Here is a 14,858-nt window from a genome sequence, read left to right on the forward strand (position 1 = left end):
CCACGGTACAAAACGGGATAAAAACAGCACCACGTATCAGTATTAGTAAAAAAAAAGCATGACACTCTTAGTAAAGGCGTATTGTTTTTCCTGTATTGACTGACTTTAGTGTGTTGGAATCGTTCTCACCCACAACGCCTCCAATTAAAGTGCGCGATTAAAGGCCCACGTGTGTGTGTCAACTACATTTCCCATGCGCACTACGTTCAGGAATCACGTTCACCCAATCATGTGTCGCTGTTTGGCTGGCATTCCCGTGATGCATCGCGGGGCATCCTTTAACTTCAAATCCCACGGACCAATCGTGAGCCGTTAATGCTCCTGGCAGTTTTTTAAAAATTATTCTCGGCGACTGTTTGTCACAACTGAGTTGACGTCGCGCGAACATCTTTTTATCAAGCACTTTCCCGTTTTTTTTTTTTTTTTTTATTTTAGCCATCGCAAGATTTCAAGGCGAAAATGAGTGCGCCGACCGCCGAGCAGCAGAAGCTGCCGGCGGCGACCAACAACCCCCCTTCGTCCTCGGCGTTGGCCGCCGCGGCGCTCAAGGAAATCCCAGAGTTGCTGGTGGACACCCGGGCCAAGCGGCGCTACGCTCGCGGCCGCTTTCTGGGCAAGGGCGGCTTCGCCAAGTGTTACGAGATCACCGACGTGGAGAGCCAGCAGGTGTTCGCCTGCAAGATAGTCCCCAAGACGCTCATCATCAAGTCGCACCAGCGCGAGAAGATGACCTCGGAGATCACCATCCACAAGAGCCTGGAGCACCCCAACATCGTCGGCTTCCGAGGCTTCTTTGAGGACGACGACTTCGTCTTTGTGGTGCTGGAGATCTGCAAGAGGAGAGTGAGTACTGCAGTAAAGCCAACATCGCACAAACACGCACTAAATTAACAGTAAAAGTTATAAACTGTCATATTATTGTTTTTTTTTTCGAGTAGTCGCAGTTCGTACTTTTTTTTTTTTTTGCTTTGAGTTGCAAGCACAAACTTAAGATACGAGTGCTGTCTTTGACCAGCAGCAATTTGGCAGACAGTAAAAGGTGGTCAAATACACGTGTATTTAAAGGTCAAGTGTCATCCCTGTAAACATTCTAAAATAGATATTGTAATGAAAAATACATATAACATTCACTTTAATGTCTATGCGAAAAAATAAATACGAGCGGAGTGGGCGTCATCCATGCGCAAAGTTGCGGAAGTGTCATTCAAAGACATCCAAGTGGTCCCCGGTGCATCCCTTGTCCGTGACATTGGCCATTGAAAAAACACGGTGGAACCTACTATGGGAGACAATCACGCCCCCTTCTGACACGGAAGCTCTTTTCGAAGAAGAGAACATCACACAATCGAGGGAAGTTACCGGGGCAGTATTACACTATCGTTTCGAGCCATATTCAGATGATATGCATCACGGCCAAACCGCCTCCTTGTCCGATCCACTTCGGTGGCGGAGATGAGCCATCGCGGTCTGAACAGCGCTGCCAATAATGCCGCGTTCAGCCGTGTGCGACGACAACGCCATAAAGCGCCCCGGTGACAGCGGCGGCTATGAACAACGCTGTAAAGCGACCCGGCTCGGCACCATGATAAGTCACCTCGGCTTCTAAAATGAGTCACCCCGGCCAGCTGCGACCAGCCACCCCGGCCGACAGGACCGGCGACTGGCTGCGACCAGTCACGGCTTCGGCCGAGGTGGCTCATTTTCGGCGCCGAGGTGGCTTATCACGGAGCCGAGCCGGGTTGCTTTACGGCGCTGTTGTCGCACGTGGCTGAGTGCGGCATTGTCTGCAGCGTTGTTCATAGGCGCTGCCGTCCGTGAGCTGACACAGCAGCCTCCACTGGCGAGGCGACGGAGCAGCCTTCGCCGGTGAGCCCAAAGCCGTCCGACGCGCACATCAACACATTTAGCACGGCAGTCATATGTACGTGGATCTTTTGTTATGTTATGAGAGACCGATTACGTGGTCCGCCCCAAACTATTATTTTTTTTTTTTAGTAGCTGTATACACACTTACCTGTCACTTGGAACCCACAAAGCTTTCGTCCTTTGCACCCGTGCAATCCATTTTTTTTCTGTTGAAAACTTATGAAGGGTAAATCCATCCTCCCGAGTGTTCCAGCAATGTCCAGCAATGCAACGAGCCGGCATTTTGGCTAACACGAAGGAACAACGCGCCACTTTCCCGGGGGTAAAACTAACAAACGAGTCCACTTGAGGGCGGTCTTGCCATATACGTCACTTCCTGCTTCTTCTCGAAAACAAATCCCGAGAGAGGATTTTCATGGCTGGAGTTACAAAAAGCTGTATACCTCAAAATCATATTTTGTGCTGGGGGAAAAAAAATGCATGGCTCCATGTCAGCTGTCGGTTTTTTTTTCATTAATAACATACTAATAATCATGCATTTCATGACAATGGCCCTTTAAAAAAAAAGTTGCTAAAAAGATATACACATACAGTGACGAAAATAAGTATTTGAACACCCTGCCATATTGAAACTTGGTGGCTCATCTTCGGTGCCGAGGTGGCTTATCACGGAGCCGAGTCAGGCCGTTTTACGGTGTTGTCATCCCACGCACCTGAGTGCGCCATTGCCGACAGTGTTGTTCATAGCCGCCACCGTCCAGGATGAACAACACCGCCGATGGCGGCAGCGATAAACAAATGTTGATGGCGCACTCAGCCGCGAGCGACGACAACGCCGGGGCCGTGATAAGCCACCTCGGCGGCGAAAATGAGCCTTGTCGGCCGGGGTGGGTCGTCGCGGCGCCGGGCTGCAATGGCTCATCTCCGCCGCGGAAGTGGATCGGACGAGGAGGCGATTTGGCCATGATCGCATATGATCTGAATATGGCTCGAAACGATAGCGTAATATTGCCCCAGTAACTTCACTCGGTTGTGTGGTGTTCTCCTTTTCGAAAAGAGCTTCCGTGTCAGAAGAGGCGTGTTCGTCTCCCATAGTCGGGGCCACAGCGTGTTTTAATGGCGAATGTCCGGGGTGACGTCACGGGTAGTAGATGCAGCCAATATGGCGACCACTTGGATGTCGAATGACACTTCCGGAACATTGCGCATGGATGACGTGCCGTCCCCTCAAATTTATTTTTTCGTACAGACATAGAAGTGAGTAATGTTATACGTATCTATTTCAGAATGTTTATAGGGATGACACTTGACCTTTAATGTGAGGTTAGGGTTAGGACATAACATATGTTAGCTCCCTCTTGGTAGAAGAAGGGGAACTATGAGACCGGGGGATTTCCCAGTAAGCGTCTGCTACGTACCCAGTGTTCCCCTGTGTGTAACGCATGTGCATTAATCACAAGGAGACTTTTCAGCACGGGGGAGCACCTTTTGGGCGCGAGGCGGGGTGCACCCTAAACTGGTCAATCATAGGGCAGATACTGTATATACAAACAACCATTCAAACTCAGTCACATCTATGGAAAATTTTGTTTTAAGTTAACCCCCCCATCCGTGTTCTTGGTAAGTGGGAGGAAATTGGAGTACCTGGAGAAAACTCACACAGGCATGGGGAGAACATGCAAACTGATTTGTACCGAGATATGCTAACTATTTGCCCATAGTGCGACACAGTTTTTTTTTTAATTAACCTTGTAACTTAAAAGTGTTTTTTTTAATTTTTGTTTTCCTCTTTTTTCTTTACCCCGGGGGGTCTGGCGTTAGTCGCTGCTGGAGCTGCACAAGCGCCGCAAAGCGGTGACCGAGCCCGAAGCACGCTACTACATGACGCAGTTGCTCCGGGGTGTTCAGTACCTGCACAACAACCGCATCATCCACAGAGACCTCAAGCTGGGTAACATCTTCCTCAACGACGACATGGATGTCAAAATAGGTGAGAAGACACCAGAAAGAACAACCGCTGTGTCGCGGTGGATATGGAAATAGTCATCGATCCAGTTTGGGAGCATGCAAAGTGTGAATGTAATCACAAGAGTACAACGTGCCAAGAATTTTTAAAAAATTCTTGTCGGTGATTTAAAAACTGCCTTTTGGGGGAATGTTTTTGTATGGTTTTGCCTGCCATCCTCATCGGGAAATGTCAAGTTTTGTCCAAAAGATCAACTTGTTTCTGTCTGTAGGGGACTTCGGCCTGGCCACCAAGATCGAGTTTGACGACGAGCGCAAGAAGACTTTGTGCGGCACACCAAACTACATCGCACCGGAGGTTCTGTGCAAGAAAGGACACAGCTACGAGGTTGACGTGTGGTCGCTAGGATGCATACTGTAAGTCTCCGCAAACACACACACGCTGGGATGGGCCTAAATTACAAGACAACGAATAATTTTTTTCTAGGTGCGCTCATCTTTTTTGGTAGTCAGCGAGGGTGATATTAATTTGTTTTAAAAGGGTAAATGCTGCTGCCAATCTTTTGAATAATACAAACTCCCATGCTTAATTTATATGCCTTTACGCATCCATCTATCCATTTTCTTTGCTGCTTATCCTCACGAGGGTCACGGGGAGTACTGGAGCCTATCCCAGCTGTCAACGGGCAGGAGGCGGGGTACACCCTGAACTGGTCGCCAGCCAATCGCAGAGCACACGGAGACAGACAAGAGTCGCACTCACAATCATATTGTTGTTAAAAAGATTTTCAGATTTGTAACATGTTAAATGTTTTTCTTTTTATCAGACAACTGGCTTTTTTGTTTTCCAATGTGGGGAGCTCTCAGGCTCAGCAGCTCTTTTTAATGTTTAAAGAAAACAAAATGTTGGTAATAAATCTATCCCTATAAATTATGCCAAAAAGCAGAAAAAAGTAAGTATTCTGTATTATTTGAAATCAAAAATATTAAACTCAGTTACATGAAATGTGTGCTGAAATACACAAGTATACAAATAAATTAGAAGTAATTACTGCGGGGAATTGATGAGGGGGAGTCATGGCCAGTCTGATTTTATATATATATATTTTTTTAAATAAAAAATCATTAAGGGAAAATAAAAAAAAGGAATATATTCAGACAAAATTACAAATGGTTTTCTAATTCATAAAAATTATTTTTTTCATTTTCCATGACTAATTGAACACAGATTTGTCCAACCTTTCTCCACGCGAAACATCTTTAAAAATAAATTATTTTTCCAAATCTTCAGCCTTGAGTCTTTGTTGAATTATTTTAAAAAGCCCCAAATTTAAAAATGTTTTCCTCATATCTGCTGTTGTTTTAGGTACACATTGCTTGTCGGTAAGCCTCCATTTGAGACTTCCTGCCTGAAGGAGACGTACAACCGCATCAAGAAGAACAACTACACCATCCCATGGGTAAAACTGTTTGGAGGACTTCTGGATGCGTGCTAAGCCCACGCTATCTGAAATGCTCAACATTTTTTTGAATCGCTACAATTTTAGATTATGTCGATATGTTTTTCTATCTCAATTGCTGAGCCGGAATCCAAACGCCGATTGGCATCCGCTTCCCCCGACAGCACCTCAACCCGGCGGCGGCGTCCCTGATAAAGCGCATGCTGCACGCCGACCCGGCCCAGCGGCCGACCATCGCGCAGATGCTGTCTGATGACTTCTTCACTTCGGGCTACATCCCGTCGCGCTTGCCCACCACCTGCCTGACCGTGGCCCCCCGTTTCTCCATTGCGCCGTCCACAGCCGCCGAGATGGCCCAGCGCCAGCCCCTCTCCGCCCTCGGGAACAAGGGTGAGTGTGCTCAGCCCCGGTGACGCTTTTCTGTATTTGGGCTGGGGGTGTTAATAATAACTGAGGTCCCCCCCCATTCCCACCCCACCCCTTTGGACTACAGGAGAGTCGGAGAATGCAAAGGTGAAGGGTGAGCCGCAGATGCCAAGGTACCATGCTGAACTTTTTCCCCCTCAATAGCCCCCCCTCTATTTTTGAATATGAGAAACCTTTTAAACTGTTTACAAGAAAATATCTGCTTTTTTTTAAAAAAAAAAATGTAAGTAAATGAATGCTTGTTTATTAATTTACACTTGGAATAAAGGGGAGGGATTAAGCAGTTGTAAATTTTCCATTCTTAAGAAAATTTACAACTGTTTAGAATACTTAAATCTTTCAAGGGAATAAAAGAAAATTACCTACTCCAGATTTTTTTTTATATATGATTATTCAAAATTTTGGGGGAAAAAAATTTAACTTTTTTTCCATTACCAGGATTCCCCTTTTCCTTTTAAAAATGTTTTCTTTTTGTATTATATTTGAACTCTATTGCATTTTAATTGTTCCGCATTTACTGTAATTTTCCCACTTCCAGTTATTGGTTACAAGAAAATAACAGATTTGTGTATTTTTATATATGTGCAAATATATTACTTATTACATATATTTGCACAGTTGCATAGTACATCAAGTTGTTTTGAGACTTATTACCACAAGTTTTAAATGAAAAAAAAAAAAAACTGGATTTCATTTTTCTAAAAAGTATATGTCGCTGTAACGTTATCCCCAGTTTGATCATTTAAATCTAGAAAAATAAAATTGCGCTTCAATAATGGTTCATTTCCAACTGATGACGTATAAAACTGAAATTGTAGCTAAAATGTATCAAAACGAGCGGTGCATAAAGAGGCAAATATTGTGGACTTATGAATTCGAATGCAGTATAGCGGAAATATATTTTATCAGTGGTTCTTTTGCATACCCCAAAGATTGACTTACAATCGATTGATGGCTAATCTGTCATTCAGGGACGCGGAACCCACCGAGGACAACCTGAAGGACTTGCTGCAGCAGCTCAACAGCTTCCTGAGCGCCAAACCAGCAGAGAGGCTGCCCGTACGCCAAGGTGAAGCCGGGCTCTCCTCGCGCTCTAACCGCGTCTGCTGCCGTGTTCAAGGCGAGTGAGTAACGGCGTATTTGTGCTCCGGTATGTGCAGAGGAGGCCGAGGACCCCGCCTGCATTCCCATCTTCTGGATCAGCAAATGGGTCGACTACTCGGACAAATACGGGTTAGGTAGGGAAGACGTACACAGACATGTTCAAATTTAATGCTACGAGTCAACGTGACGTTCACATTCAAATAAAAATAAAATGACTCGTGGAAGAATGAGTGTTAACTTCACCACGAGTTCTGTTCCCGAATATAAAACTGAAATTGGTCACATTTGTATTTTTTTTTTTTTTTTTTTTTTTTAGAATTACTTCAGACATTTTTTTTGGATTGAATTTTTTTTTCAATTAAACTTTTTTTTGTTTTAAATATTAATCAAAGTAGTTCTGAGTTAAATGGAGGGAAATAGTTTTTCCATTAAATTTTTTTGGTAAACTTTTTTTATTTTATAAAGTTAAGATGTATTTTGGGGGAAAAAAATAAACTACAAAATCACAATTGTACTTTGGGATTAAATAGTGGCGGGAACGTGTTTATTCTTAAATCTAAAATTGAGTTTTTCATTTTTTTCACATTAATTTTCCACTATAAATGTTGTATTCATTTTTAATAAAACTAAAAACTTTCTTTTATCCAACAGAACAAACACAAATTTGGCTTGAAATAAGGGGAAAATGAAATGGGCATTTGTGGTGTATGGAGAGAGTTAAACCCCACGACCAGAGATTATCCCTTTTTATTCTCCACCACATAAAACATACTTGAGAATTGATTATTTCTTTATGTATAGCGACAATATTGGTTTTGTAAAGTCCTGTAAAATTGGGTTATTGGATCTTTCAGACCACAGCCCAGTTTATTAGGATTGGAACTTAAAAAACAGTAAAAACCTGTTTTCTTGGAAGCTTAATTTAAATGTACTGAAAGGAAAAATTAAAGAAGACATCAAATTTTACCTGTCAGAGAAAGATAATGGAGAAGTCTCCCTCATGATTTGGGATCCAGGTAAAGCTGTCTTGACAGGGAAGATCATTGCTAAACTGGCACTTCACAAGAAGTTATAACAACAAAAAGTGAATAAACTAGGAAAAGAATTGGAAGACCTGGAAAAAAAAACATTAAAAAGACACTGAAGTGGAATTTAGTCAGAGAATCGGGGGAAGAAAAAAAAAACAGATGAAAATTTGATAGAGATTCAGAAAAATCCTTTTTTTTTTTAACCGAGGCATTACGAAGTGGGTAGTAAAGCAGCAAAAACTTTGGCATATAGGTTGAGAAAACAGCAAGTAGAAAGGGCAATATAAAAAGTTGAAGACCCAATTACTAAAGAAATGAAATACCAACTTCAGGATATTAATAATACCTTTTGGAAAAAATATTACCAAAAACTCTATGCTCCAATGGACTGCAAAGGGGATAACTCACCTGAATCTCTGCTTCTCCCACTCTGTCTCCCAGCAATCACAGAAGACCAGAATAAAATATTAGTGGCTGATATATCCATAGATGAACTTCAAAAGGAAATTTCTAGATTAAAACCCAACAAGACCCCAGATTCTGATGGGTTTACAGGAGAGTGGTATGAAAGCTTTAAAGATTTGTTATCCCCACTGTTGCATAGAACATTTAACTGGGTCTTGTGGAAAAGAGAAATTCCTCCATCCTGAAGAAAAACTATTATTACAGCAATACCAAAAGAAGGGAAAAATACGACAGAATGCTCCAATTATCGGCCAATCAGTTTGTTAAACGTGGACTATAAACTTTTTACTTCAATTTCACAGACGTGAGTTTTCCGTTTATAGGCGGAATTCCGTCATTTGAAATTCCATTGATTTAAAAAAAAAAAAAAATATATATATATATATATATATATATATATATATATATATATATATACTCCGTTTTTCTGCAATATCCTGACCGTAAACCGTGCCAGAATCCACACTCGTTCATATTCCGGTCCGACTTTTGCAAGCGAGGTGGAAGATTGGTCGAATGTGTTCCTCCTGACCAATGAAAACACTTGTTGTATACGCGGCAGGTCATGGGGTCGTTTTTCAAGTGAACATGATGATGGTAAGATGCCTCTCGACTGAAAAAAAATTGATACTTATGTCAAAAATAAGTTACGATGGGATTGGATGGATTGAGAAATTGTCGATACAGTTGGAAAGCAGGAAGTTACCACTCTGTTAAGCGACTTCAGTCGCTCAACAGTAACACTAAGTACTCTGACATTTTGTAACTTATTTTAAAAGGGGACTATTTTATTCCCCAAAGCACCATCTTGTGTTGTTTTTGAGATAAAATAATAGGAAAAAAATGCAATAGTCCCCACCCCCCAAAATAAGGAATTCTAAAAATTATGCTATTATCTTCCATGTTGGAGACAAGATTCGAGAGAGCAGACTTCGACGGTTTGGTTTCCATGTGCACCCTTTGGTCCTCAAATCAGGAGCACTACCACCGCCTTCCAAACCTTGCACTTGACGACGTCTGCAACGAAATGACGTTTCCGCACTGTTGTTGCAGGCTACCAGCTGTGCGACAACAGCGTGGGCGTGCTGTTCAACGACTTCACGCGTCTCATCATGTATGCCGACGGCGACAGTCTGCAGTACATCGACAAAACGGCGCAGGAGTCCTACATGAGCGTCGCCAAGTACTCGTCCGCCCTCAACAAGAAGGTTCATGTTTAGTCTTCATTTCTGTTTGCTTCTCTGTTTTTGAAGTCTTTTATGTCTTTTTTTGCTGTTCATCATATTCATTTTGCTCTTTATTTGTTGTACGTTTACTTTTTTCTTGCTTGTTCTTTTCCTCCTTTTGTTCATAATCATTCATTCTTTTTTGTTCTAGTTAGGCATGTTTTGTTTTGGAGTGTTTTTGTTTTTCCTCAATGTATTTTTTTTCCCCTAATTTTTGTTACTTTTTATTTTCTTTGTTCATGCTTTTGTTTTTTATTTAGTGTTTTGTGTTGTTGTTTAGAATTTTTGCTTTTATTTTATTTTCTTTAACTTTTTTTCCACTTTTGGTTCGTTTTAATATTTTTCATTTAGGTTGTTTTTCATAATTTTTAAAATTTTGTTCTCTCACTGTTTGTGACCCCCCTACCCGCCCACTCATCTCATTACCGATGACCTGATTGTCGTTTCCGTTAACGCGGCTCCACCCATCCCCCCGTCCCTCGGTGTCGCCCCGCCAGGTCACCCTCCTGAAGTACTTCCGCACCTACATGAGCGAACACCTGCTGAAGGCGGGCGCCAACATGGCGCCGCAGGAGGGCGACGAGCTGGCGCGGCTGCCCTACCTGTCGCTGTGGTTCCGCACCGAAAGCGCCATCGTGCTGCACCTCAGCAACGGCACTGTGCAGATAAACTTCTTCCAGGTGCGAACACTCGCTCAAGCCTTGTCCTTCTTGTGTATCATATAAATATAGCTAAAATTTCATTCAAAAAATTAAAAAAAAAATTCTCAACACAACAGACATTAAATAAATTAGCATCAAATGCAGTCTCAAGATTTTGTTAGAAATGTCACATAGATTCGGCAAGTCCCGGCCGGTCCTCTCTGGAATGTGACGTCAAGTCACGACAACATTTAGCCGGAGAGTGAAAAAGCTAGCAACGATAATGAGGAAGTGTGTCGCATACGGTTTTTCTGCGTCAAATGCTAATGGAGTCAGCTTACATGAATCGCCGAAACATGAACAGACAGGCAGGTTGTGGACGAGGTTTGTGAAGGCGAAACGGGCGGATTGGACTTGCAAATCAAAGTGGACGGTAATATGTTCCAAGAATTTCACGGAGGACTGCTTTGAAAACCCGGTACAGCGTTCACTTGGCTTTGGTAGCAAGTAAGTACATACGTGTTCAATTGTTTAGTATTGACGAGTATCTACCTTGTTTTAAATGTAAGTGCAATAGCGATACAGATATAGATGTCAGCTAATATCCGTATCCATGAGATGTTTAGGAGGTGCCGAAATTCGGACACTGTATAAAGTTAGTGTACTGTTGACGCTGAGGTCTTCCTCAAATTCGACTATGGCGGTGTATGCTTAAAAGGCCACTGTCATACAATGCATGATTTTTTTTTAGTATGTTATGAATGGGAAAAACGGCAGCCGACATGGACCCATGCGTTTTTTCACCACAAAAGATGATTTTGACATATACAGCTTTTTGAAACTCCTGCCCTGAAAATCCTCTTGAGGGATTTGTTTTCCACAAGAAGCAGGAATTGAGGTACATGGCAGGACCGCGCTCAAGCGGACTCGTTTGTTTCTATTAGTTTTACCTGCGGGAAGGTAGCTTGTTGTTCCTTCGTGTTAGCCAAAATGCCGGCTTGTTGCATTGCTGGACATTGATTAAACACTCGGGAGGATGGATTTACCCTTCATAAGTTCGCTCGGCTCCATGATAAGCCACCCCAGCCGAGGCGCCACGTCCGCCGGTCACGGCTTTGCCAAAGGCTGCGCGTCGGGCTCGTAGATGGCGGCGGCTATGAACAACGCTGACGACAATCGCGCAGTCAGCCGTGTGCGACGACAACGCCGCAAAGTGCCCCAGCTCGGCGGTGTTGTTCATCAAGGAAGGCGGCGGCTATGAACAACGCCGTAAAGTGGCCCGGCTTGGCGCCATGACAAGCCACCTCGGCTGGCCTTGTCAATAGATAATAGACATTGAAGTGAATGTTATATGTATTTTTCATTACAATATCTATTTTAGAATGTTTATAGGGATGACACTTGACCGTTAAGTGTTAGGTGCATTATTTAAACTACAGGCTAAATCTTTAAATGCAGAACGATACTGAAGGTTTTGATTTTTGTTTTACGCCGACTCAATCACTAGTACAGCAACAAACGACTCACTGTTGTGTGCAAGCAGCGTCAGGTGTTTAAATGTGTTTGAATTAGATTATTTCGTTAACAAGGTGTACATAGATTTCTTGAGGCGCCCAGCAGTCTGTGTTTTGAGTGCGAAGTTCCAGGTCAATTTCGTCAGGTCTCGCCGAATCCCGTCCTTGGGTTGCATTCGACGCTCAGACCGTCACACCGGTTCGAACATATATGGTTGAATTACACCTGCATGGGATGTTTTTTGAAGATGGGAAGAATAAGAAAATTCCACCCCTTCAGTTCCTATCTCTTCCACAGAGCATTCTGTAGATTATTGGTTGTTTGTCACTATGCCGAGTAGGGGCCTACACCTCTCCTAGGTGTTGTGGGTTGGGTCTCTTATCTTTGTTCTCATTATTTAGCTGCGGCAGTCTATGTGTAGCCGCTCACTGTGTTCCATGTCCTCGGAGTTCAATAAACACTCATTGCTTCGGAAACCTGTGCGATCTCTTATGCATGCACAAGAAGCAAGTAGCATTTGCATATTCCATAAAAACTCCATCACTTTTGTCTAGCTTCTCGAGATCCCACTCGCGTGTATGATTGCGTAGGAAGCCATTTCTGTACTGGGGTTGTCTTTGCGTGACGTCACACGGAAGCGGCTTCAACAGAGCCTCGGTTTAAAACAGACATGAGAGGCATTCGAATGACAAAGAAAATGTGCACTGTGGCGCTAATTTATTTCATTTCCGTTGTGTTGAGAATTTTTTAATATTTTTTAATGAAATTTTACCTATATTTGCATGATAGACAAATAAAATATATTCATTGGATTAGTACTTTAAAATGTCCCTGTAAAGTAAAAATAAAAATTAGGGTTCACTTCAGATCAGTTTCAAAATGGGTGAATTTAGGGGATTTTTGTTTTTATTTTTGGAACCCTGCATTTTTTGTTTAGATTTTTAAAACAAAGATAAGTAATATTATAATATTGATAATATTGATAATATTTCAGTGATACTTCATTAATATTTTGGAAAAGTTTTATTGTCAAAAATCTCCGAGTTTAATTAAAGTTTTCATTTGACTTTATAAGACATGTGAGTGAGCCTGAAGCTGCCTGCACTGTTACAATTTATTTTGTGTCAGAAGGAAGGAAAAAAAACATTTGAAAATGTTGCAAATCTGTGACACTTAAAGCCATTCAGATGAAGTCTTGTGGTTTGTATTTAAGATTATGAAACTACTGTTTTCCTTTTTGCTGCAATTGAATATCTGCTCCAGATTTGACGTTGGCCTGACCTAGGAAAAAAAAAATAGATTCTACTTTACCGAGCAACTTGTGCCTACAAATGGCAAAATGTTTGTCGAACTGTAGGCCCCCTCTGGATAAAAACTTTTTTTTTTTTTTTTTTGCTTTTCTTGTTTCAGGACCACACCAAGCTAATCCTCTGCCCGCTGATGTCAGCGGTGACGTACATCGACGAGCGGCGGGACTTCCGTACGTACAAACTGTCTCTTCTGGAAGAGTTTGGCTGCTCCAAGGAATTATTCAGCCGCATGCGTTATGCAAAACTCATGGTGGAGAGACTGATGGACAGCAACAAGTCCGCACACTAACACTTGTGCGCACTATTTATTTTTTTTCTTAATTCCTCTCATCCATCCCACTCTGTCATGTTTACATATGAATTATTTTCCATTCTTATTGACGTTCTCTCTTTTATGTGTCTTAAAAGTTTGGACATTTTACCCCTCAGAATATGTTTTGCTCATGTTCTATGTTTGCTTATGTTCCATGTTTGAATGTTAAATAAAGCTTGAAGTTAATCTTGACTGCTGTTTCATCTAAAACACATCAAAATGCATCTGTGATGTGGGTTATGTTTGACTTCTTTTGGGTTTGCAAAACAATTGGATGAGAATTTGATATTAATCGAGTATCACCTGACAAACTCATGTGATGCTGCATCGCGAAAGCCATTGAGCATCGAGGATATGCTAAATCTTGAAAGAAATGTAAATAAAAAGGTTGTCGTTTATAGGCGTGCACAACTTATATATATATATATATATATATATATATATATACCTGGTACTACCAATATTATGACCATGCAAAAACTTGCTGACCTGGAACATTGCTCTGCTGTTTGATCAAGCTGTCAATTGTAGAAGTACCTGGACGCCAAAGTTAGGCTAAAGGCCTCCGCCACCACCAAAGCTCGGTTAAAGGTCTCCACCGCCTGAAAGCTCGGCTCGCGGCCCGCCGCCGGAGCTCGCTCGTATCCGAAGAACCATCTGCGGCTGTCGGCCCGGGGCTCCCGGGGGGCTTTGTTTACGCACTTGTGTCACGCCTCCAAGTAGTCAGACTCCGCGTCATTCTGCCCGAAGAACCATCCAAATATTCAACATTAATTACAGCCACAGGTTCAAATCTGTATGGAAGTATTCCTCCGTCTTCCTGTTCAACCGATTCTGCTGTTTCTGCATCAGATGAGGATAGATCCGAGAAATCAGCACTGGGCATAATGGTGTCCCATACAATTGAGTGTTTGGAACGGCGCAGTACTCATCACATATGCCCACGTACATCATGTGACTCTCGAAGATGGCAGCACCCCTGAAAATTCGTAATTGTGGACAAAAATTTTCTCAAAACACTATTAAATGAGAGAGGATTTAACATGACATTGTCAAAATAGGGTACATATTACATGAACTATTGGATATACTGTTCATGCAAAGCACTGAATTTCTCCTTTAACAACGATTCTTTATTCACAGAACCGGAAAACAGAAACAACAGGTGAGCAAAACAAGTACAGTAACAGGATATTACTGTCCTCTGTAGGACACAATGAGTAAGGGCGCACATAACAATAACATTTAACAATTAGTCATACAAAGATGTTTTTTACACTAGATATTGAATCTTTACTGTATTTTTGGAGCGATTAACCATTTGCAACGCGCTTTCCCCTGTCGACCACGGTACTAAACGGAATAAAAACAGCACTCACGTATCAGTATTAGTAAAAACAATCATGACACTCTTAGTAAAGGCGTATTGTTTTTCCTGTATTGACTGACTTTAGTGTGTTGGAATCGTTCTCACCCACAACGCCTCCAATTAAAGTGCTCGATTAAAGGCCCACGCGTGTCAACTACATTTCCCATGCG

The 14,858-nt window shown here is 42.3% G+C and overlaps 1 protein-coding gene across 1 annotated transcript; it reads left to right on the forward strand.

Moving 5' to 3' along the window:
• Positions 1-275: 275 nt before the first annotated feature.
• On the forward strand, positions 276-13,505 carry LOC133506011 (serine/threonine-protein kinase PLK1-like). The gene is made up of 11 exons (XM_061829687.1): positions 276-843; positions 3,688-3,856; positions 4,104-4,248; positions 5,198-5,291; positions 5,456-5,681; positions 5,785-5,830; positions 6,689-6,786; positions 6,878-6,955; positions 9,368-9,522; positions 10,038-10,220; positions 13,107-13,505. The coding sequence occupies exons 1-11, from the start codon at positions 460-462 to the stop codon at positions 13,293-13,295; spliced, it is 1,767 nt and encodes a 588-aa protein (XP_061685671.1). The 5' UTR covers positions 276-459; the 3' UTR covers positions 13,296-13,505.
• The last annotated feature ends 1,353 nt before the right edge of the window (positions 13,506-14,858 follow it).

Source organism: Syngnathoides biaculeatus, chromosome 9 (assembly GCF_019802595.1).
Source record: "Syngnathoides biaculeatus isolate LvHL_M chromosome 9, ASM1980259v1, whole genome shotgun sequence".
Classification (NCBI taxonomy): domain Eukaryota; kingdom Metazoa; phylum Chordata; class Actinopteri; order Syngnathiformes; family Syngnathidae; genus Syngnathoides; species Syngnathoides biaculeatus.

What these genes read in the sequence shown, in the direction of transcription:
- LOC133506011 (XM_061829687.1), top strand. Translation starts at nt 460, where the DNA reads ATGAGTGCGCCGACCGCCGAGCAGCAGAAGCTGCCGGCGGCGACCAAC. An exon ending in GAGGCTGCCCGTACGCCAAG is followed by an intron (nt 6,787 to 6,877) that starts GTGAAGCCGGGC and finishes CGGTATGTGCAG; the next exon opens with AGGAGGCCGAGGACCCCGCC. An exon ending in CTCGGACAAATACGGGTTAG is followed by an intron (nt 6,956 to 9,367) that starts GTAGGGAAGACG and finishes CTGTTGTTGCAG; the next exon opens with GCTACCAGCTGTGCGACAAC.